Source organism: Natator depressus, chromosome 7, assembly GCF_965152275.1.
Source record: "Natator depressus isolate rNatDep1 chromosome 7, rNatDep2.hap1, whole genome shotgun sequence".
Classification (NCBI taxonomy): domain Eukaryota; kingdom Metazoa; phylum Chordata; order Testudines; family Cheloniidae; genus Natator; species Natator depressus.
Window position 1 is genome coordinate 46,173,884 of NC_134240.1, and position 24,490 is coordinate 46,198,373.

Here is a 24,490-nt window from a genome sequence, read left to right on the forward strand (position 1 = left end):
GCAGTGCCAGCCACCACTAAGTCATGGCTGCAGACTCTGGGCAACTGGCAATGCTGGGTAAGAGGCAAGGAGAACAGGACATTTTCTGCCCACCGGGTCTGAACTCCCCTTGGGAGCTGAGTACCTTGGGCATCTAGGGAGCCTCATGCTGTCAGCAGCCTCTTGCAGGGTCTGCCTGCCTTTTGGAAAATGCCACACTCAGCGTGCCAAACGAGGGCATCTCCATCTGGCCAGCAGAAGAAGCATGATGCTCCATCTGCCTGTACCCAAGGCTCCTTTTCCATTCCTCCCTACAGCTTTGGAGGTGGGTTGATGCAGAGAGTAGGCGCCTGGTGGGCTGGGATGCCATGTCAGGCATGGGACAGCAAAGTAGAGGCACAAAGCCAGGAACAGGGGCAGGAAAAGACAGGGGCGGCGATGCTGGCATAGTTAGTGCAGGGAAGCAAGCACGGTCAGAGGATCCGAGCTGTAGCCCCTGCCCCAACATCACAGGGTGGAAGTGTTGCCAGGCCGTGCCCCTGCCAGACCCCTTTCTGTAGCCTGCATCAGTGGGGCAGAGGGATGGAGGATAGGGGGCAAAATGCTCAGGGCAAGCAAATAATGACGTTTGCCTGGCTCTAGCCAACTGGGACCCAGCCTCAGCTCGCCTTGGGCCGGAGCACCCAGCACTCAATTCATGGAGACCTTGCCCTAAATAGTGCCAGGCCATGGACAGCGGGTCAGCACCTGGAAATGAGATGAAGGGACAGGCGGTGGTAGGTGAATGATTAGCCTGGTAGGCAACAACCAATCCCACGGCAGCTGATGAGCAGTTAGTGAAAGGCCTCACTGGCTCCAGGGGAAGCCGGTGAGCCAGGGGAGTGGCCCAGCCACAGACCAGCTGGGGAAGTTTGTCAGCGGATTCCAGCCCCTGCGGCCAGGCTGGCGAGGCTGTGAACTGCAGCTGGCCAGTGAGACATGGGCGAGTCGTCCTGGCACGCTGGGCTGGAAAGTCAGAGCAGCACTTGGCCTTCAGGGGCATGGGTAGGAGAAAGCCAGCAGGCTAGATGAGAGGGGAGCAGAACACCACAGCAGCTGTGCTTAGAGGTTCCAGCCAAGGTCAGGCTCTATTGTGCTAGGTGCTGTACATACTCATGATGAGAGACAGGCACTCCCCTAAAGTGCCTGCTCTCTAAAGAGACGAGGGTGGCAGAGAGGGGGAGGTAAATTCACATGGCAGGTCAGCGTCAGAGCCCAGGTCACCTGAGTCCCAATCTACTGTCCTATCGACTAGGGCACGCTGCCTCTCATGGAGCCCCCACAGTGTGGGTGTGAGCCAGCACCTTGCCTGTGGTACGAATCCCCATGGAGCTCAGCTAGCTCACCTCAGCCAGGTGTGGTGTGGGAAGTGGGAGCAAGCACGTTGCAAGACTTGCTTCTGCTCCTGCTCCCAGCTCACCCTCTGAGCACATGGTCACCACTAATATATAGTTAGTCAGTCAGAGGGGCCTTAGTTTTCCACAAGGGAAAGAGAAGCTTCATCCGAGGAGTCTCTGGCCTGGCCGATCTCTTCCAGAGGACAGGCGATTGTGTCAGCACTGCGCTCATCTGCCAGTGGCCACTGCTCTCCAAATCGAAAGCTGCCCCACGGCGCCTGAATGACAGTGCTCCAGCTGCTGTCTGCCCAATTCCCTTCGCAATTGGTCATGCCAGTATTTGCCTAGTAGCATCCTGCTATTCTATGCAACTGTAGAGCATCCCTGGGCTCTAGCATGGGGCACACAACTCTTCCAAACGCAGTGGGTTGGAATCAAATGCCTCATGGCTCCATTTGACGGCCCAGAAGCACCACTAGGTAGCACTCAGTCCTTATCCTCCTGGTAACCTTTGCTTTTGTGGTGATAGCCTAATGATTATATTTAGGCGGGCCACACTTTGGCCTGGTCTACACCTAAAAATTAGCTCGACCTGACTATGTGGTTCAGGGCAGTGAAAAATTTCCTGACCTGTGCATCACAGCCCAACCCAACACCCAGCGTAGCTGCTGCTAGTCTCTGGACAAATTCTTCCATTGCTCGAGCTACTACTGCTATTAATTGTGTGGATGGCAGAACCCCCTTCTGTGGACATAGGCAGCAGCTATGTTACAGGGCTACAGCAGTGCGGCTGTAACATAACCATGGCCTTTGGCAGGCATTTCCTTGGGTGGTGCCCTCCTGCCACCTCATACGCTTGCACACCAAGCTAAGTTCATATGAGGGGCAAGGCTGCTGTCTCGCCAGGTGCCCATCCCAACAAGCCATAGCTGATCATGCCAGGATATGAAACTAAGGGGCTTGTGTACGATACCTTCCCCAACCCACCCGCCCTCATCCAAGCGCTCCCCGGCCCTCATCCAAAGCCCAGGATCATGGCTAAGCTGGAGCGTGTCCTAAAGAGCAGCAAAATCTCCCTCTGCTAGACCAAGGGGCAGGCGGTTCAGGGTCAAGGCCCTTCCTGGGAATAGTCCCTACTCGGGGTCAAACCAGTCAGGGATTTATGGGTCAAACCCCACACTAAATTCCAGCAACAGCTGGACTGGCTTCTGGGGTGCTTGTGGTGTGAGGCATGACCGTACACTAGGTGGCGCTGTGTATCTAGAAATTCAGTGCCCCCCCCCCTGGAGCTGGCAGCTCTAGGGGCCTGGGTGACAGAGGGAGATTTGCTGCAGCTGTGCTGACATGCAAGGAGCCTCACTGGCTCATTCCAAGGCCTCGGGTCCTGGTGTTTCTTGTTGCACAGTTACTCTTCAGCAAGTGCCACTGCTCCCGATGTGAGAGGCGCACACAGCTCTGGCCCCACTCCTGTCTGCAGGCTTTGCTTCTTGTATGCTAGCAATCCCCCAGACTCAGCTGTGTGTGCCCCTTTGGCTCGTGGGGGACAAGGTTCTTATGGTCCAAGGGAAGTGTCTTACGATAAGCCAGGGGATTTTTGCACTTTACAGGATGATTGGTTCTAAAGTTCAGCTAGATCCAATGGCACCTGCTGCGTGACTGACCCGGACACACACAACGGCAGGGCCATCCAGGGAAGGGCTGGAGTGGGGGCGGAAATTGCTCAACTATTGCATGGACAGTGCTAGCTACTCCCTTGCTTGTGAGGCATTGGGTGCATCCAGCACTGGGACCGTCTCTGTGCCCTGCCGAATGAGAAGACTCTTCGTAGCTGGCTTTTGCTGCTCCAGATATTGGCTGCAAATAAACTTGCCCGTTGTTCTCCCTGAAGCACCTCACAGGAGGAAGGCTGGCCCCAGGGAAGTTAATGTGAGTTTTGCCGTTGCCATTCATGGAGCCAGGATTTGCCCTCCCCACCCCAAAGCAGACAGGTTATTTAAAAGGTTTTGGGGAACAATGATCCAACTCTGGGTTGTTTGCAAACTCCTTGCTCTGTGATTGGTCAGCCAAATGCCGCAGCATTGTTTCTGCTGCCTGATTGGCTGGATGAGACTTTTTTTAAAGAGGCAGCGAGTTAGCAGGGAAAGATGGTCCAAGCAGTATGGTGGAGGAGTTGCCTGGTCGGGACAGGCCAGGGGACCAACCCCATCCATTTCAGAAGAAGAAGGAAGATACTCTGAAGTGGGCAGTTATGGACTAGCTGGTGGAGATGGGAGAGCTCCTTCCTGACCCTCTCCAAGATGGGGGTGGTCTCTGAAGAAAGAGAGTTTCTAACCCTTCCAGATTTCTGGGCAGTTTCTTAGCAGTCTGTTTGTTTGTGTCTGTAGGCACCTGTACAAAGATGAGCTGTGGCCCAGGCATCAGCAAGAGCAAATCCAGTGGGCAAAAAGCTTGGGGCACGGTAGGGCACATATTTGAGCAAAGCATGGCAGTGTGTGGGCCCAATCCATACGCAAATGTCCCAGAGCAGCCCCCGGCCCTGTCACCCTGCTGTCTGCGATCCACACAGCAGCCAGTGGAGTCACTCGCAGGTTGAAATTGAAATCAGATGAGATGTGAAGGGTAATGTGCAGTATCTGAACTCCCCTTCCCTTCTCCCAGGACTGGGGGTCTTTGCTGGGCCCCCAGACCGTGCCCCTGGATAGAAGCCAACAGCTGAGGAAGTTGGACTGGCAGGCCCACAAGGAGCCATTTCCTAGTGTCAGTTAGGAGTCAGGTTAGACACAGAGGTTGCCATCTTGGATCACTAAGTGAGGCTGCCAATGAGGGTTGAGTGGAGAGGGCTTGAGTAGTGAAGGGGAGGTCAGGATTTGCTACTGTGCATTTCAGGTGGCAGAGGAACAGCCAGCTGGAGACGCTGGAGATACGGCAATGGGAGGGGGGAGGAGCAGTCTGGGAGCCAGCACCATAGAGGTAGTAGCTGTGGGCGCGGATGAAGTCACCTGCAGTGGGGAGAAAGGGGGCTGAGGTTAGAGTCCTGAGGAAGGCTAATGGGAGAGGAGAGTAGTGGGAGATGGAGAAGGAGCAGGCAGTGGGTATCAGGGCAGTACAGGGTAGGGAAAGCAGGAACCGGGGTGCAAGCACCTGACTCTCAAGGCACCAATGTAGGAGGTCTGGGGAGGGTCCTGTCAGTCCTGGCAGGAGATGACAGCTCCCTCTCATTAGTGAGGAGAATGGGGAAGGTGTCCCCTTTCCTTGGGGCAGGGACAGCAGCCTCTCCATGCGATGGCAACCAAGAGGTAGAGGGAGATTCCCCCCCACCCCCATCCCTTTGTTTCTGAGACCCATGCTCAGACCCCAGTGAAGGGGAAGAGGATTGGCCTTCAGTGGGAGGGGTCTTTGCCCCCTCCATCACTAGCAGACCCTTCCTAGAGGGTCTCAGCAGTGTGATGGATGGACAGGCCAGCTAACCCCCAGCCAAGGGTCCTGTCCTCCCCTCTTGCTGTGCAGGCAGGGTGGAGTGGCTGCATGCCCTGGAGTGTCAGTCGCCTGAGGAGGATGCTGCTGTGATGTCTCTCTAGCCCATGTGGAGTGGGTCGGACAGGCTTTGCCACCTCCCCTTCCTGTGGGGATGGCTTGAGAGGTGGGTGACCTCAGACTTGGAGAACTGAAGCCACCCTATAGGGGACTTCACTGGCTTTCCTAGTTTGCTAAACCCCAGCGAGCAGCGCTGTCCGCTCCCTGGCGTTCCTTGCGTCCTGCCAGCTGGTCCCGAGGATGTTTGTGCACAGGAGCTGGTCAATCAGCTGAGCCCCTCTTCCTGCCTCATTCATTCCAGGATGTCACAGCCCACCAGTTGACTTCACCAGGGCTGTGACAGTGATGTCACCAGTTTTGGGTGGTGATACCGTGGCATTAATTTGGGGCCAGGAGGAACTGGCCAGTTAGAGCAGCTGATGGCGCACAAATCCTTGACCCATCAGCAATGCTAGGCACACCAAAGTGTACTGAGCCATTTGAAAAGCAAAGGGTGGTGGACACACGCTAGCCCAAATAGTATTGGTGTGTGGCCCTTTAAGGTGATGGAATGCTGGGAAATGTAGTCCAAAGGGATGCTGGGAATTGTAGCCCAGAGTTAGGTGACTGAGGTCAGGTGCGTGCGGGGCTGTATAAAAGGCAAGCCCTGTGCTCAGTTGGAGAGCATTCAGAGTGGGGGCAAGATGTGGGGAAAGGCTCTAGAGTCGCTAGGCTGGAAAACAGCGAGGTGGGGCTGATGGAAAGGGGCTTGGGACAGGGTGTAGACAGACCCGCAAGGAGAGGCGAAGTGAAAAGGAAGAGCCCTGTAAGCTGCAGGCTGTGGCTGAGGCCTCAGATAACACCTGCACCTTATTCAGGAGGCTCAGATGGGTGCTCCCAGTGTCATTGGGGTGGAGTGCCCTAAGGAGGCCAGGGAAGGGGTGACCCATAAGAGGCTGGGTGGAAGGCTGCTTCTTGTTGGACCTTTTCTTACCCCTGAGAGGGAAAAGAAGTGTTTGAGGTTTATTCTGGAGGGCTGAACCTCAACTCACCAAACCACCCAGGAGACTGCTGGCCACCAGCTGGCTTAAGGGGAAACTGAGGCAGTGATGCTGAGAGGTAAGAGTCTGTCTCACTGGGGAAGGGAAGACAGGAAAATGCTGATTAGAGATTGGGGTGAGGGGAGAGAATCAGGTCTAAATGTGGGGAGACTTTAGTCCTGGAGTTCGACTACGCTAAAGTCTGCACCCATTGGCCCCTTGGACTCCCCTCTAGTTTTGAGGAGAAATTACATTTGGGTGAAACAAAAGTGTCCTCCTTCTGTCTGCTCTAATTCTTCTATCTGCTAATATAGATGCAACTAAACCAGCAAGCTGGTCTCTTGAATTATGTCTGCTGACTTTGATCTTGGATGTCCACCAACTGCTATTGGTTAACCTCTCTCATGTTGTAATGGTACATTCTTGTACCCCTCTCTCATCCTTGTACGCGCTCCGTGTTGCGGTGGATTCTGGAGCTGCAGCCATTTTCTCCCTAATTCTCTCTGTTGGGGCTTTGTGGGTGAGTGGTGTGCACAGAATCCCATTTTGTGGGAGGAAAAGGTGGCTTCTCTGTCCATCTCCAATGGAGACTCTTTCCTCCCCTAGGGGAAGAACCCATAGTGGTTTCAGTGCCTGGCGTGAGCTCTGACTCCTATTTCTATGGCCAGTTCCTATGGCACTTGGGTATAGCTGCTGAGTGGAGGAAGCGGCTCCTGAATTGTTGCCCGTGAACTTGTGTGATGTAGACAGAGCCGAGTGCCGTGCAGATTATCTGAGGGGTCCGTGGAAACGGCTGCCTTTCTAGATCAGGCGAGCGAAGGAGTAGGATCCACTGGAGCAGAGAGAGGGTAGGGTTTCCAGCCGGCTGCCAGATGAGTTACCAAAACCACAGGTCCCTGTTTTTGGAGTTACTAGTTAAATAAACGCCTGTCTTAGAGATGGGGCTAATTAGCTAGGTGCAGCCTGGAGGAAAACTGTTCTTCAGTTCAAAGGACACTTACCAAGAATAACAGTTTAGCAGCTGGAAAGTTAACAGCCCTCCAAGCTAAAACTAATGCAAACCTTCCCATGCTGAGATGGCAACATGCCTAACTAATAGCATCACACCCATTCTGGGGGATTCCAGCCGAAGCCAATCGCGGTCTGCTTTCAAAGGTGGGGCACTACTGGCCTTTTGAAAGAGGGGCAGGGGCCTAACTGACCAGTGGAGAAAACAGGACCGAGTTCAACAGTGCTGTAGGAATGGATTAATCAGCTCTCACTTGCTAAGTGACCTGGCCTGGAGAATTGATCTCAGTGATGTTATGTAATGCTTGTAACTGAAGATCTGTCTAGCTGATGAGTGAATGAAGTAGTGTCTGGTCTGACAGGGATCAGCTAGATCTTAGAACAAGTTTATTCAACATCAGACTTGCCTCTGGCAGCACGGTGGGGTGGGGTGATGGACCCCACCCCTCTAGACGCAGCCTCCATTCTATCCAGCAGGTGTACAGGAGCAGGCAGCAGTGTCTCCTTCACCCAGCTGTTGAGTTCAGCTGGTCAAATATTTACCCAATACATTATTTAAACACCCTGTTATCTGTCCCGACTTCTGGTGTCCAGGCTGCTCTAGCCAGGAGCATGACCGCTCTGGTGTGCTTCATGCTGCACTTTGACAGGGAACTGCACTGGGGTAGACTGGAACCTGAGCCTGTTGGGTGGGTTGGCTGTGCTTAGCAGCTGGATGTGGGGTTGTCTTCCTGAGTAATCCAAACCACACTGGGTCTGCAGAACCAGGTTGGAAGCTCCTTGCGGTGTCTTGGTACTGCAGATCTGGTCCTGCTGGAACCAGGACACGGAGAGGAAAAGCATGTGCCCATTGAAAAAGGGAAGGAGCGTTAGTTCAACACCAAGCTACAAAGCAAAACTATCCTGTATGGTGGTTGGCGGTTTTGGGTCCGTTCACCACTAACACTGCAGGTAAGAGCTGTGAGATGGGGGATCAAGGCTGGGAAAATTCTCAGGGAACACTAGGAAAGACACCAAATGGAGAGAACTGGTATAAATGCTGAAAAACCTTTCACCATGGGAGAACTGGGTTCAAATCCCACCGTAGGTAACAAGCAAGTGAGTCTGGGGTGGCTCAGTGATCCCTGTTTATACACAGCAAAAATCACTGTGCAGACTGACAGGACAGGCAATCCATGCTGAAGAGAAGTCCCAGGGTGGGCTGTGAGTCAGGCTGGAGGTGCATTGGCAAAGCTGAACAGAAGCCAGGAGGCGACTTGCAGGGGATGCTGTCCTTGAGGACTGAAATGCATTGGCTATGCTGTGTGGAGGAAATTTGCCTGGCTCCCAGGCATGTTGTATTCCAGGCTTTAGATCAGGGGTGGCCAGCCTGAGCCTGAGAAGGAGCCAGAATTTACCAATGTACATTGCCAAAGAGCCACCATAATATGTCAGCAGCCCCAATCAGTGTCCCCCGTCCCCCCCCCAGCTCCCAAAACCTTCCACCCACCAGTAACCCTGCCAATCAGCACCTTCCCCTCCCTCCCCACACCTCCTGATCAGCTGTTTCGTGGCATGCAGGAGGCTCTGGGAGGGGGAGGAGCGAGAGCATGGCAGGCTCAAGGGAGGGGGCGGGAAGGGGTGGAGTGGGGGCAGGGCCAGTGGCAGAGCCAGGGGTTCAGCAGTGAGCACCCCCTGGCACATTGGAAAGTTGGCGCCTGAAAGCTGGAGCCACATAACTTCTGAAGAGCCACATGTGGCTCCGGAGCCACAGGTTGGCCACCCCTGCTCTAGATGATCCTTAACTCTGCATCCACGTGCCAGAGTACATGGGGGGGCCAGTGGTAGAACAAGACCCGCTGCCTTCCTCACATCTCTGCAAGTTCTGGGCCTGCCCCATGGTGGCCCGACACTCCAGGCTGCAGAGTGTTAGCACATGGCCACTGGCACCAGCCCGTGCCCTAGATCTCCTTGGAGTTGAGACTGTGGTCTGCTGAGCAGATGCTGGCAATTAGCATGCCCTACTCTCCCCGCTGCCCCCCCCCCACTCCGATTTCTTGGAGGCCTGATCTTGGCAGAGTAGGAAATGAAGAATGCTGGCTGAGCAAAGGAGAGCGAGTGAGCAAGCAGAGCAGTTTACTAAACTGGTGGCTAAGGCCATCACAGTCCATTCTGGTCCATTTCACAGTCGTAGGATTTTAAAATCTGAAATTTCATGGTGGTGTAACTGTAGGGGTCCTGACCCAAAAGAGGGTTGCAGGGGGGTTGCAAGTTTATTTTGGGGGGGGGGTCATGGCATTGCCACCCTTACTTTTGCGCTGCTGCTGACCGCGGCACTGCCTTCAGAGCTGGGTGGCTGGAGGGTGCCGGCTGCGGCCAACAGCAGCACAGAAGTAAGGGTGGCATGGTGTGGCATTGCCAACCTTATTTCTGTGCTGCTGGTGGCAGGGCATTGCCTTCGGAGCTGGGTGCCCGGCTAGCAGCCGCCACTCTCCAGCCACCCAGCTCTGAAGGCAGCGCAGAAGTAAGGGTGGCAATACCTCAACCCCCCTACAATACTCTAGCGCCCCCTCCCCATGCAACCCCATTTTGAGTCAGGACCCCCAGCATGAGAAACTCTGGTCTCCCCCATGAAATCTGTATAGTACAGGGTAAAAGTACACAAGACCAGATTTCAGTCTCTACGTGTTTTTTCACAGCTGTGAATGTGGCTTCTGTTGAGATTTCCAAACAGACCTCTATTATCTTCTCCCCCTACTTCCCTAGCCTTACCCACCTTTCTCCTCCCATCCCATAGGTCACGAGCAAAATCCTTGGTGCATGAAACCCTGCATCTTCCCCGTTCCATTGAAAAAACCCTGAAACTGCTTCAGTGCAAAAAAATCTTCATTTTGGCCAAGGTGCCCTTTTTCTTGGAAAAAGTAGATGAAGCTGTTTCATCCAGATTCACTGAGATACTTGGCGTACATCTGAAATACAGTGCAATGCAGTGTCAGCTGACACAGCTGCACGGGGCTGGCTGGCAGCCCGCCCTGGGTGGAAACACTTGCTCTTACAAGCACGCTTGTTGCCTCACAAATGGCCATTGTGACATCGCTGCATGGCAGCCTCCCGATGCTGTGTTGTCACAGTCTGGTGTGGCCACTGCGTGATGACATTGCACTGAACCACCAGATTTCTGAACACTCTGAAACTGGGCACAACCCCGCCCCAACGAAATCAGCAGGAACCAAGAAAATACAAACCCAGCGGACTCGGGGCTTGCTGAGAAGAGAGGAGACTTGGGCACAGCTGGAATTGCACGGGCTCTTCTGCCTGCCAGCTAGTGGATGGATCATTGCTGAAATGGAGTTTTCCTGCTTTCTGGCTTGACTTGCCCTGCAACTGCGAGGGACAGAGCCCTGAACCAGCAGCCTCCTAGTCTGTAGGCAACTGCCCCCGCTCTGGAGCCAAAGGGAACCTTAGGAACCAGGCTAAGCTCATCTCAGCCAGAAACTATTCTGGGTGGATTTTGCCCAGACCTAGTTTCTTATGCCAAGCAGCAGAATGGTCAGATGGCTTAAGGACAGTAGGAGGAGCAAACCCATGAAGGCAGGTTGCAATAAGTGGCTGGGGTAGTGACTTAGAGATGCCTGGGTCTGAGCAAGGGTGAGACCCTCTGAATGGCTGTCCATTCACAGCTGCATAGACAAAGCTGGAGTGTCACCCTGTCTGCAGGCTAACTGTACACTTGCCACACAACTGGAATTTGCCACAATGTGACAGGCTAACCGCGCATCTGATTAACATGCAACCGCCTGCACTCTGCCCAATGTAACACGCTGGCCATCAGAACCCTGTGGCCATGTTTGCAGCTGCTGCATGTCAGGATTCAGGGGCATTGGCAGAGCTATGCAGGGAGCCCAGAGCCGGGATAGCAGGGGGTCCTGCACACCAGGTAATGAGCTGGTTTGGCAGAGCGGTGGGCATTGGGACGCTGCACAGTACCCGATGCCCTGTTCTGACTAGTGCTAGTAGAGACTCCATTTCAGGAGCCTCAAAAATCTTTTACCCAAAACTTTTATCCTCAGAAATTTATTCTTTTTCAGCTGTTTGCTGGGCCCGCATCCCCACCCCTGTCAAAAAGGCTGGGGATGGTCGGGCCGTCACGCTGGCCAGGCCCAAATCCAAGCCAAACAGCCAGCCAGCTCTCTCACGGTGAAGCTCTGAGCCAAAGGATGCAGGGTGGATGAAATCAGATGTTTGATGCTGAGCAGATTCTTTGTGTTGGCAGCAGTCTCTTGGTGAACTACTGCTGCTGGCCCGGGACGCCATGGAAAAGCAGGCTTCCCAGGGAAGGTGTCCAGGGGATGCTGGCTGCTCCGAGGTGGAGGGGTCCCGTTCCTAGGGGTGTCTGGAAAAGACTGGGGAGCCTCCCAAAGGGGAGCTGTCCTCTCTGAGCAGGGTGGTTGTGGAATAGCCGGGGTGTGTGCTGGGGTTAGTGGGATAGGAGCTGGAGATTAATAGGTGGGAGGGGGGTATTGTACCCCCTTATGCTCAGCCTTCACCTTGTCCTCCCTGGAGCCTGAGGTCCCAGCTATCCCCAGACAGATGCAGGCAGTGGTAGTGTAAGTCCCCCCGCCTCCGCTCTCCTATGTGTTTCCCCATGGCCTGGTGTCTCGCCCAAGCACTGCGGCCGGTTGGAATGCCCGAGCCCTGACCTGGGTCAGCGATACCTGTGGAGTGGAAAATTCACTGCTGGCAGCTGCTTCTTCCTTTCATTTCTTCTCTGGGGGAGCCCTGGAGAGTGGTGAAAGTGGATGCAGGCGAGAAGAGCTGACCCGCGGGGTGCGTGTCTGCCAAGGGGTCCCAAGCGAGTTCAGGGGGAGTGGAGCCAGCTCCTCTCTCCGGATCACTGACCTGTGACTTTGGGCTCTGCTGGTAGGTGAGGAATGTTAATGGAAGGCCTGGGGCCCCATGTCAGTGGAGGCCTCCGCTCCCTGCAGGAGTTGAGACCCACTGGACCGGCTCCCTCTGCAACCTCAGCCAGCCCATTCCTCTGTCCGATCCAGGACAGTGGGAGTGAGTGACTCCTCTTCCCCCAGAGAACAGAGCCCTGCTTTCCTGGCTCAGCTCTCCTACCTCCTCAGGGCGGAGGGGGGGACTTCTGCCCATGCTCTGTACGCCCCATGCAACCCAATCCAGAGCCCCAGCTGCCTCCACCTCCGTGCTAGGTCACCACACATCTCTGACAATGCAACCCAATTGAGGGGTGCAGCTCCCCACACAGCCTTGGTCTGCAAACCCCCTCCTGTCCTGCAGCTGCCCCCCCCCCCCCCGTTCTCTGTCTCGGGTCTTTTGGCCAGACTGATGATCCGACTGAGGTGTTCTGAGACAGGCGAGCATTCACCCCACCATACCTGGGACGGGAGGCTAAAGAAAGCCGGCTAGCAAATTTACTCATTATGCCACCAAGCCTAGCTACTGCATGATCGGAGTCCTCTCCCTCCTTGGCCCCCTCCCTGTGTCTTGTCCTTAACTTGTTAGTGCGTCTTGGCGGGGACTGTTGTCTTTGTATTTGTTTGTACAGTGCCTGGCAGAATGGGGCTCAGCCCCGGTCAGGAGTCCTTGGCATTGCCACAATGCAAATGGTTGGTCCTAATGGGTTAAACGGGGGCGGAGGGTTAGCAGGGGCAGAATGGAGAGATCCTGGGTTTGGTTTGGCAGATGTCAGCAATGCCATGGCATGCGTTCCACCTGTCCCTGCATCCAGGCCATCCTTAAGGGGGTGCTGGGCCTGGGACAAATCAGCCCCCACCAGCTTGGGGGCCCCGCTCTGCATACAGCCTGGTGCTGGGCCGCCTGCTGCTGCTGGCAGTTGCTGGCACCTAACGCGGGGCTATTGTTGGCCGTAGCTCCATGGTGGCAGAGGGCTCGGGGCAGGGCGGGGGACTCGCTGCACCGAAACATGGGCGGCCAAGCTGGGTGCCATCTCTGCTAACTGCTAGCAAGACGGTGGGCCCTGCAGGAGTGACGGATTCGTCTTCCAGCAGTGGTGCTGGAACATTTTTAATAGGGGTGCTGAAAGCCAGCCTCCTGGCCCCCGGAGCTGAGGCTGGGAGCAGAGCCCTGGGCCCGTGGGGCCAGCAGCTCAGACCCCAGTAGTGCTGCAGCACCCCCTGCGCCTAGATCTTCTGGGACCGACCGCACTGGCCAATCGCACCAGCCCGTGGGGCCCACTCAAAGCACGGGGCCCAGAGCAGTCGCCCCGATTCGCCCTACCCAAGAGACGGCTCTGCCTGCGTCACAAGGGAGGCCTTGCCTGAGCCCTGAGCAGGCAGAGCGCTCAATGCATGGGGAAGTCAGCGGCCTTGAACATTGCTGACGTGTGGACCATGGTTGACCTCATGGTGCAAGCTGGAAGGAGTCCAGAAGCTCTCTCCTGGGGCATGGGTGGCCAGCCCAGCAGCTCCTGTGCTGAGGGATGGGATCTCTGGGAGTATACAGTGGGATGTAGTTAAAGTACACTGACCCTGCCAGGGGACAGCTACACTGGAACCAGTCTGGGTCCCAGAACAAACCCCTATGTGCCTGGCCCACCGTGGATCAGGCAGGGCTGATGTGCCCGGGCTTTGGGCCATATGATGGGACTGGAAGCATGGCAGGCTCATGCCCACGTGTGTCACACTGCTTGGTGGGCCTGCCGCAGCCCTGCTCTGGGCTGACCCGTGTCTGTGCTGTAACCTTCCCTTCTGGAGGCTTCTTGCCCCACCCACGCAGCCTATGCTGCCTGACCCATTTCCCAAACAGTAGGGCCCAGGCAGCGCCCCCGCGGCGCCCTGCGCTCAGACAATAGCAGCAATGTGTGCTGCCTAATGACAGCATCTGACTCCAATTACTGCTCGCTTGGATTTGCATTTCTGCTTCATTGAGGAAGTGAGAGGAAGCCTTTCATCTGCCTAATGTGGGTTTAATTAGCCTGCAATTGCTTGGCTGCCCAGGCTCTTGGGGGTTCAATGAAGCCATCACCTCCACCCCCCACCCCCGACTACAGACTTCAACTCCTCTGTCTTGGGGCCATTTCCACTCGCTGTGAATACTGGGCCTTAAGGGTTGGGGAGGCTGGGGCATGGGAGGCTGCTGGGTTGCAGCTCGGTTCTCCTGGGCGGGGAGAAGCTGGGGCGAATCAGGTCCACGGCCCCTAGTCTCTTGTATCTTGCATAGTCACCTGGAACCGTGTAAAGTGAACGTCAGATGGTTTGGATCTGGTGCTACTCCACACTCGCTTTGCACAGGTGCGAATGGCTGGCCGGGGTGCGAAGTAGTGGAGACTTGCACGCTATGTGTAAAGACGGGTGCCTTGCCTTCAGCGTGACCAGGAGGAGCTGGGTATATGGGGAGGGAACGGCTGGCTCTGGAGGAAATGGGCAGTGCTGATTTCTAATGTTTTGTTGCGCAGGCAAGGGCTGGCTGGGGTTCCAACTGCCTTGGGGGAAAAACCTCCAACCACATTGTCTGCAGTGGCTGGGTGATTGTGGGCACCTTGGCCCCACTCTGTGGCTGCTTGGTGCCCATGCAGCTGCCCCCCGGGTGTCAGGCAGTAGCTAAAACAGCCCTGCCTTTAACCAAGAGGAAACAAGCCAGGAATGCACAATATCTCTGCAGCCAGCTCCACTTGGAAACCCCTCAGCGGTAAAGAAAGTGGCACCCGAGGGGCCAGGGAAAGCTTGTTTGCCTTTGCATTAAGCTCAGAAGGGCCTTTACTTAAGGCAGGGCTGTGTGACATTGACTAAGATTCTTGTCAGTTTCTTGCTGCAGCCTTTGTGTGTCAAGTGCTGCTGCTTGGCAGCTGCTTCTGCTGCTGGAGTGAAAAAAGCCAGTGAAGGAGAAGAAGTGATGGGAGCACGTGGAAAGAGGAACTGGGAGAGGGAAAGATTCATAGGAAGAGCAACAGGAAGAATGGGGGCTCTGACTTTGAACCTGACTATTCACTGGGAAGCATGTGGAGCACCAGCATTTGGAGAGGAGAAAGTGAACAGTACTTACTGGCTCAGTAGATGTTGTATTTACTGACCGCTGATAGCATGTGCATGGTGCTGTACGCAGCTCTGAGAGAAACACAGCCCCTTCCCCTAAGAACTGGCCTCCTCAGCTAGCCACACTGCAGGCCTACTCTCATCTTCAGCAGGTGAGGTGTTCAGTAATCGCTCTGGGCTCCTGGTGTTTGAAAGAGATCCTCTTTACTCAGCCTGCTGGGGGGTGGGGGAGAAGCAGTCTCACACTGTGAGATGGCCAGTGTGAGGAAACTGATGGAGGAAAGGACAGGCTCTGGGGGTGTTGTCATGGAACTGGTAGGATGTGCACGAGAAGCATTATTCCACGGGGTAACTATGCTCCTGACTAACCTGTGATGGACTGGGGTACGCGCAGGCATGTAGGGTTGGTGCTCACAACCACATTTGCTTTGGTGCTGAGGGGTGTGATGGGAGAGACCTAACACTTGCTCTGAGCATTGGGGCTAACCCCCCCATGCCCTTGCTATGGGATCCTGCTGGAATAGGTGTGCCGTTATCTGAGCTATAAAGAATGGTTGGCCCCATCGCCCAGGGTCAGACAGCCAGATCTTGCTTATCTACTAGAGCAGCCAGAGGGCTGGGCCTCAGGTCCTGTCCAGACACCTTCGCTCTCCGCTCTGATCTCTCCCCGTTCTCCCTACTCTCCCAGAGTCTTATCAAATGCTCCATAAAAACTTCAAGGGGAACTGTATCTGTGCAGGCAGCATCTGGTACTTCTGCTGGCTTCCCTCTTTGGCCTTATCTGCCAGCTGCTCCTGTGATCTGGCTGGAAGGAGCCCAGGTCTATGGGGGTGGACTCCCACTGCAAAACCTCAACAGCCAGGACTCCCTCTCTGGCGGGATGACCTGCTGTGTGCCTGTCTCCTTGGAGCCTCTCCTCTTACCGTCTGCCTTAAACTGGAGTTGGCTCTCTGCTGGACAGGCACCGCATGGAGAGTGGCAGCACATCTGTCACCGCATTGCATCCCTCGCTTCCCAGCCAGCATGCCCCATCCCTCCTCTGCCCAGGTGTGAGAGGGCAGCTCAGTCTCTAGGTCCCTTTACGTCTTCTCTGAGACGCTGCCAGGTATCGCTAGCTGATATGTGGATACCCATTTATTTTGCGCAGGGACGTCCATCCCCTGCCACAGCCTCTAGCTGCCTTCAATGGAAGGAATAAAAGCCCCCTGTGAACTTTCGGCAGCAATAATCATCAGCCATCAATACCATCCACCCGTGTGACCGTCACCCATCACTTGTGCTCTGTCCATGATCCACACTCTAGTGTGGAGAGAGCAGCTCTGTAGCTGAGCAGTAGTCGCCTGGAGTAACGAATGCCTGTATCCGAACCCCACCGAGGTCTCTGGGGAGCTTTTGCACTCTCTCTGCTTCCAGCTCCCACTTCTCCATGTTTCTTAGCCTGCAAATGATGCACCAAACTAATGGTTTCTGTATATTGCAGTTGGGACAAAATGTTGACTGTGGGTGGGTCTGTGAGGTGGGTCTAGGGGAACGGTGATCGGGTAGCTCTGCAGAACCATGGAACGCCCAGTCGTGCCCTGGGGAGTTTATCATTGAAATAGATGAGGTGACAAAGGGTGGAAAGGGAAGTGTCTGAGGTGTCACAATGGGCTGGGGGAGAGCAGGGACTAGAACCCATGTCTATCACCTCCCAACACTCCATCTCCCCATGCCCCAGGATGATGCTAGCAGCATTGTGCTGCTAGAAGTGCTGTCTCCGTCCTGTGCATGTCCCATCTCTCTACATGCCCTGTGTGGCCTTAAGGAGCGCCGTCCCTCACACCTGGGCATGCTCCCTCTCCCAACGCATCTGCATTGCTAGTGGGCTAGAGCTGGGACTCCTGCGTGTATTACCCCTCTTCCAGGCACGTGTTCTCACTCAGACCCTTGTGAGTCTGGAGCAGGAAGCAGCAGCCCTGAGCCGCCAACAAGCACGTGTTGCTCCTTCTGATTGGGAACGTGGGAGCCATGGGCGGGCTTGCATGTTGGGTCAGCAATGCTGCCAGCACTCCCCTTCCTGTCTTATCAGCCCCGGCGTTGCTGGAAAATTGGTGCTGCAGCGGGGTTGCGCCGACGTGTGAAATCTGGTAAGAGGCATTCACACGACCTGCCACTGCGTCCTTGGCCTAGTCCCTATCTCCTACCCAGCATGCATGCAGTCATGCTGTCCCCAGCCCTGTCAGTCTGTCGTGCTGGCTTCTCCACTCTGTCCTTCTCGGTTGGGCCTTGTTCTCCCCGATCTCTTCCCTCACTCCCTCTCTTCCGTGGACAGAGGAAAATTCTGCATGGAGATTGGCCATGGGAGATCTATCAATAGTGCAGGGGTGGGCAAACTATGGCCCGCAGGCCACATCCGGCCCACAGGACCATCCTGCCCAGCCCCTGAGCTCCTGGCCAGGGAGGCTAGCCCCTGGCCCCTCCCCCACTGTTCCCCCTCCCCCGCAGCCACGCTGCCGCCTGCTCATGCAGGGCAGCATGGCAGTGTGTCTGGTTCCAGCCTGGTGACGTGGCTGCCAGACATGCTGCTCTTGAGCAGCATGGTAAGGGGGCTGGGGGTTGGATATGGGGTAGGGAGTCCTGGGGGGCAGACAGGGAGCAGGGGGCGGTTGGATAGGGCAGAGATTCTGGGGGTGGGACAGGGAATGGGGGGGGTTAGATGGAGGTGTGGTCCCGGGGGGGCGGGGGTCCCAGGAGGAGGAGGCAGTCAGGGGACAAGGAGCAGGAGGGGGTTGGATGGGTGGGGTTCTGAGGGGGGCAGAGGGGGGTGGGGCCAGGCTGCTTGGGGAGGCACAGCCTTCCATACAGATTTGCACCCCAATGTGGCCCTCAGGGCAAACAGTTTGCCCACCCCGACCTAGTGCTATGCAGCCCATTGAGGCTTACTCACCCTCCCACCTAATCCCTCTCTCGTGCCCCCATCACTGGTGTCCTGGCACCTGTGTCCATTCTAATGCTGCCATTTCCCTGTGAAGGCTGTGTGCTTTTCAGCCAGGCGTGCAATTGCAGGTCTAACTGTTGTAGTGTTTGTGCAGGACACAAATCTGGCATCTGTGTACAATGGGGAGGAAGTGTGTCACTAAGGGCTATAGAGAGCTGGGTTCAGGGCTCTAGGGGAGACTCGTGGGGTGACCTTGGCCAACTGGCTTCATCTCTCTGGGCCTCAGTTCCCAGCCTCTAGAAAGGGGATAATAACGGGGGCTGGTCAAAACCTTCCCATCAATCTTTTTTTTTTTTTTTTTTTTTTTTTTTTTGCCACAAAATAGCGTTTTGACAAAACAAACATTTTCTAGGAGAGACGTTTTCTGCAAAGCCTTTGGATTGTTTGGTTGGAAAACAGACTCAATTGAAACTGTTTCAAAACTTTCCCTGTGGGGAGCCTCTCTTCCCAACCAGCTCCCCCATGTCCTCTGTCCTGACACTTTAGGCTGTTAGATCTCTGGGGCAGGGGCTCTTACTGTGTGGTTTGTACAGCACCTAGCAGAGTGGGGCCTCTGTGTGCTATCGGAGCACGCCGGTATGTAATTGCACATAAACCTGAGGCACAGTTGTGACCACGGTTAGTTGAAAATAGGACCACAAGTGTCTAACTCTCTCCTGAACATTACTGAGTCGCATCTTTCCCTTTCTTAGTCTCTTCCCAACTTCACCGTTTTGGAAAAGGCATATCCTCCAAAGCCAGGGTCCTTCTGCCATAGCTTCACTTTATGCCTCTGATGGCTCTCTTAAACAGCCTTCCTGCTGCACTCAGCATTAACCCCTATGGCCTCAACTTCCTAGCTGCCCTCCTGTCCACCTGTGCTGCCAGTTCTTTGATGCTCCTTCCTGTGACGCAGTATTTCAAAATCTCTGCCCAGTCCTCCAGCTGGGACGTCTCACCAGCCATTGTGCGGCACTGACGATCCCGTCCTGGTCTCTGTTAACATGGCCTGGGGCCTGGTTTGCTTTGCTTACTGCTGCCAGAGGTAGAGCAGATAGAAGAGGAGAGAGCCACATGCTGAAATTAATATTGGGTAGCTCAGGGGATTGGTAACAATGCCTTAAGCTAGGATGGGTCAGGAGTGACTAAAATTCACTGCTACAATGGCTATTTGGCCTGCATGAAGTACCATGTACTTTGAGGTTAGCAGATGAGGCTAAAGAAGAGACAAGTACCTTAGGAACCTTAATCTGAGCCTCTTGAGCCCCATGTGAGTTCTAGCTGACAGATGGGGAAACTGAGGCAGACATGACTTGTCCAAGTTTTCATTGCAAAGCTGAGACTAGAACTCAGAGGTCCCAGTCTTGAGCTTTAGTGACTAGCCACTCCCAGAAAAGACGACTTGGCCATCTCAGCCGAGTCTAACAAGCAGGAGTCCTTATAGCAAACACCACCATCATTGTTGGGATACATTGGCACCTGTATAGATAGAGGCGCCCAGGGGCTGAATGGCACAGGGAACACCCAGGAGGGAGCTTGGCCATACGACAGCATACGGCAAGTCGGCACTGCTCTTTCCGTGCTAGTCTCCTTTTGTAGAGCCCATCAGTCAGGCCCAAAGCACTAACTTCTGATTTAAAACACTGCTGTAAAGTGTGTATGGAAATGAAAAACCAAGGAGCAGCCAGCGGATTCTGCAAGGATGTGGCCCCTTATAGCTTGGAATCCTGGGCTCTGCCCTGTTTTGCCTGGAGTTGCCCTGAGTCACTGGGGCAGTGAGAGGCTAGGTGCTGCTCTGGCAGGCTGGTATCATGATCTGAAGAAAGAGCTGGGTGGGAAATGGATTTCCTGGCCCATGAGAATTTTCAAGCTTTCCAAAATTTTCCTATCCTGAACTGGGACCAAAAAAATCAATCTCAGATTTTCACAAACCCAGAAACTTCAGCCAGGTCCTCAGAATGTTGGATTTTGACCTTTGGAATGTTTTGACTTTTTTGGTCAAGAGTTCTATTTTGGGGTCAAACCAACTTTGTGTTGGAACTGTAAGTTTATAGTAAAACCCAGGCAAGTCCCATTCCATTTCCTTTTTGAAAAGGGGAAATAAACCAAAACATGGACCCTTTCCCGGTTTCAACAAATCTACATTTGTCAACACAATTTTGTCCGAACAAATTCCTGAGGAGCTCTAGCGTGAAGCCCGAGTCTGCCGCATGGGCCAGAATGAGCACTGGAGATGAGTGATTTTGAGACAGTGCCTTCAGCTCCCCAGTGTCGGGAATGAGGCCTCAGAGCTGCTCCTGCCCAGGCTCTGGGCAGCGTACGAGCGCAACTCAGCCACAGCAGGGCCGCCTGGTTGATCACGCAGCCTGGTTGGCCGAGGAAGCCTGTTCTTAAACCCAAGAGCACGAGCTGATCTTTGGCTGCTCAATGCCTATGCCCCAGCTGTGATTGCTCCTGTGCCTGCCTTGTCCCCAGGCCTGCTTCTGTACAGACCTGCTGGATCTGACTTCTGCCTTTGGTTCCTGACTCCCAGCTCCTGCTCCAACCACTGGGCCTGACTGCCCCTTCCCAGTTCAGTGTACCCAGCAGGCGGGCTCTGCAGAAGTGGCTGGCATGAGATGGGAGTGGAGCTCGCTTGGAGCACTTGGGAGCAGAGTGCAGCTTAGCATAGGCCTGCAGGGGAAGCCAAAGTAAAGAAGCAGGAGCCGCGGTCAGGAGGAGGAGGAGGAGCCAAAGTAATCTGAAGCTGTGTCAGGGGACACATCCCCCCCCCAGGCAGCGAACAGCAAGTCACCCACTCAAACCTATTCAGTGCATAACTTCTATGCAGATGTGAAGGAGCTAGTCCTAGGGGAGAGCTGAGCGGGGACCAACCCCTGGTGCAAACCAAACAGTCATCCAGCTGCTCCAACCAAGAGCAGGAGCAGAACCGCTCCCTGTCTCCATTACTCTGGGATGGAGACTGCCTGGGGCATTGATCATTCACGCACAAGCAGGAATGGACCATCAGCTGGCACAGTGCCTCCCCCGGGGTGTTGCACTGCCTAGCTAATAGCCTGGGCTGATGCCCATCTTTTAGAAACACCTGTCATCGACCGCTGCCAGAGCCGAGATGAGCCGGGCTACTGGCAGGAGAGTGAGCAGGGGAAGAAAATCAGGTCCTATATGGGCGCTGGTCTGCAGTGTTGCAGAATGTCCTATACTATCTCCACCCCTTAATTCTTTGTCACCATCATGGCAACTAACAGGTCAGTTGACAGAGCCCCCCACACTCAGCCTGGGGTTTCATTGTGCTAGGCGCTGTACAGATGCACAGTAGGGGACAGTTCCTGCCCTGAAGGACTTGCTGTTTAAATCCACGAAAGAAGGGAGGTGAAACAGGCATAGGGAGGGGACATGACTTGCCCAGGGCCAGCTGGCAGTGCTGGGACTAAGACCCATGTCTCCTGAGTCCTAGTTCAGAGGTGGGGAGGCAGCAGGGCTCTGAAGTGTAAGGGAACCATTCCTCCCATTCAGCCCATCTCTCCAGGCCCAGCAGCAGAGTATGCAGGTGGCAGGACACTGCCTGGCCCGGTGCCAGCCTCCGGGGGAAATAGCACCGTTATTGTTCAAGTTATTCTGAGCTGACATGACCTGTTTGGCAGAGAGCTCCCTCCACCAACACCCACGAAGTTGTGTTTCCCATTAAACCCCACACGGCCAGAGAGCTGCTGGCCTGCACAGGACAATCTGTCCGTGCTCCTCACCTGAGCGAGCAAACAGAGCTGCCGAGAGCTTATGTCTCTCCATCACCTGCCGCAGTCGTGGTCTGAACCGGGAGCCTGGGAGAAACCTGTGTTCCCTTCCTAACTGGCCAGCCCTGACGGCTGCTGCTGCCCCTCTGCTTGTCCTGACTTGGAGATAATGTCCATCAGACACAATCCACATTTGAGAGAGGCGCTTCTTGCTGAAATCACTCGCCCCAGGCTATAGGAGGAGTTTGCAGCAGAACTCTGCAGTTCCTGGCTCCCGGTCCTGTGTTTGGACCGCTAGGCCATGTTGCCTGCCTCTCCATCGCAGGAGATGGGACATGTGCACTTCCCCCTTAGAACGGTACTGCTTCCAAAGCTCAGGCCAGCTGAATGGCCAGCACCTGGAGAAGGTCAAAAGCTGGAGAGGTCTGGTTTGGCAAAGACACCAAAAAGCCGGGTGGTCTATATGCGGCATGCCAGGCTTGTTGGGTGCCTAGCATTGGGCTGGGATTGGAAATGTCACAGGAACACATCTCCCCTGCTGTATATTACTACAGTGTTTCCTCGCCAGCACCCAGAAGTGCAGAGTTAGGGAGAAGTGAAATAGCCTGCCTGTAAAGACTTCCCTTTGGCCATGAATTGGAACTAAACCATTAGGGACATTCCAAAACTCCAGATAAAGGCTCCTTCCCTCCCCCCCCCCCCCGCACTTTTGCCCACTTTAGTTCCTGGCCAGGACCAGAAGCGGAAGGGCTGGAAGGTTGAGGGCCTGTTCCTGTGAGGTTTTTGTGTCTCTGGCCCCCAGTCTCAGGTTTATGCTGAGAACTGGAAGCCAATGGGCCCTTGGAAATCTCTGAGGGTCTCTTCTCTCTCACAGAGCAACAGTCAAAATCAAAAAGCGAGGTTATAAAGTGCTGTATCCACATGTCTCCTGCATGGCCAGGCAAGGTTCTACACAAATCTTGGGTGAGGATCCGGGCCAAACCACAGATAGGGATTCCGCTCTCCGGAGCGTGAAACATAGTTTGTCCTCAGTCACTTTCCATTCTGTTGGGGTTCGCATTCAGCACCGATCCTCATGGTATCCGATCACCTCAGGCTAATTATCCCGTGTCCCACTGATGGGGAAACTGAAGCACAGATGAACTGACCTGCCCACGGTCACACAAGTCGCTGTCAGAGCTGGGTTTGTAATCCAGTGCTGTACCTTACCCACTAGACAACACTGCCTCTTTACATACATCTGGGGGAGAAAAGCTGAGCAGCCAAAAATGGTCGCAGCCCTATAGTGACAGCGATCTTTAGTATGGGCCAGCTTGCTCCTGTGGCATCCTCCCACGCATCTTCTGTCCCCTGACCCCACTGAACTCAACCTGAGTCTGACAAGTCTGGGCCGGGCAGAGTTTACAGCACAATGTGAGGAAATTTGCATTGCTACATCCTCCTCCTCCTCCTGCAGCGGGCATGGCTGGAATGCAGCCATCTCAGAGCACAGGCCTGGCTGGGGCATGGCACCTTGGATCTGATCTTCTTTGGGGCCACTTACCTTCCAGTTGGGCAGCTATTGCAGAGCAGATTAACAGCAACGACTTGCACCGATCTCTGTTCCTGTCACTTGTATGGAACCCCCTGGCACCAGGGCCATGTTCCGCCAGCTAGAACTCCCTCTTCGTTCAGAGAGCTTCATGAGAGGATGCCATCTGGGGGAGAAGGGGGGCTTTGGTGCCTTGGGCACCAGGTCACACGGTGGCTGCTGGGATCATGACTTACAATGCACACTTAGCCCACATGTTTCAAACTTGGCCATCAAAAGCCAGACAACTCAATCCAAGTGTCCTGACTTAGCTGGGCAACCTCGCTGGTGCTGATGGGAACTGTGGGTTCATAGCACCTCTAAGCACCCGGCCCGTTTTGGTTCAGCAGCCCTATGTAGACATGGGCACCTATGACTGGTCCGCACACGCTCCCCCACTTGCAAGGAGCGAAGGGAAAGCTCGTTCCCAGGGGGTGCTGACATTGGGAGGGCTCTGTGCTTGCGGCCACCCAATCGAGGAAGAGGAGGACATGAGGCTGCATCTCTGTGGTTCCATCAGCCTGCAGCTCTTTGACGGTGTCTGCGTAGGTGGCATTCTCATAAGAAACAGCCATGTGGAGACGCATGTTGGACGGGCAGGTTCACTGGCGATTCAGGTCTCTGCAGTGCCCGCCTGATGCCATCATGTGTGCCCCCTTGCCCACCCAAAGCACCCCTTGCAGCTGTGCCCTCAGGGCCGGCTCCAGGCACCAGCATTCCAAGCTGGTGCTTGGGGCGGCAGTTCGAAAGGGGCGGCAAATCGGCGGCAGCTTCTCCCCTTTGCTGTCTGCAGTGGCAGTTTTTTTCACGGCTTGGGGCGGCAAAAACGGTAGAGCCAGCCCTGTGTGCCATGTACGAAAACTGGCTGCTCGTTGCACTCGCTCGCTTTGTCTGTGGTGCTACTGACCACCAGGACAAACTCCAAGTGTTTTTATTAGCGAGCATCTGGGAGTTGGGTGGTGCATTGCCAAGCAGAGGACCCTCTTCCTTTCAAAGCACACAGCAATGGAAGCTGGTTTAGGACCCCTTCTCCTCCGCTAGTCCCCAGCTTCACCTTCCTCCACATCTGTGTCATTTGCTTCTTCCTCCGAACACATGTTTTCTCTTAGCTCTCCAGTGAGTGGAATTGCTTCCAGACCTGTTAATCTCTGTCACTATATTAGTATTCTGAAGCTGGAGGTTCCCTCTCGTTTAATCAGCAGAGACGTTCTCCCTCTGAGAGGTAGTGTCTCGAAACCAGCAACAGCTGGGAACCCCAGCAGGAATGGCATTGCCCCCTAGTGTAGCTTCCCCTCTGCCCAGCCCTCCGCCATGTCACTG

At 54.9% G+C, this 24,490-nt stretch overlaps 1 protein-coding gene across 1 annotated transcript in view; it reads left to right on the plus strand.

Annotated features, from left to right (window-relative positions):
* The first annotated feature begins 5,962 nt into the window (after nucleotides 1–5,962).
* The window catches only part of SEMA3G (semaphorin 3G), a 109,638-nt gene continuing 91,110 nt past the window's right edge, over nucleotides 5,963–24,490 (plus strand). The window contains exon 1 of the mRNA XM_074958322.1: nucleotides 5,963–5,987. Coding sequence (XP_074814423.1) covers nucleotides 5,978–5,987 — 10 coding nt within the window. The 5' untranslated portion in view covers nucleotides 5,963–5,977. The remainder of the gene's footprint in view (nucleotides 5,988–24,490) is intronic.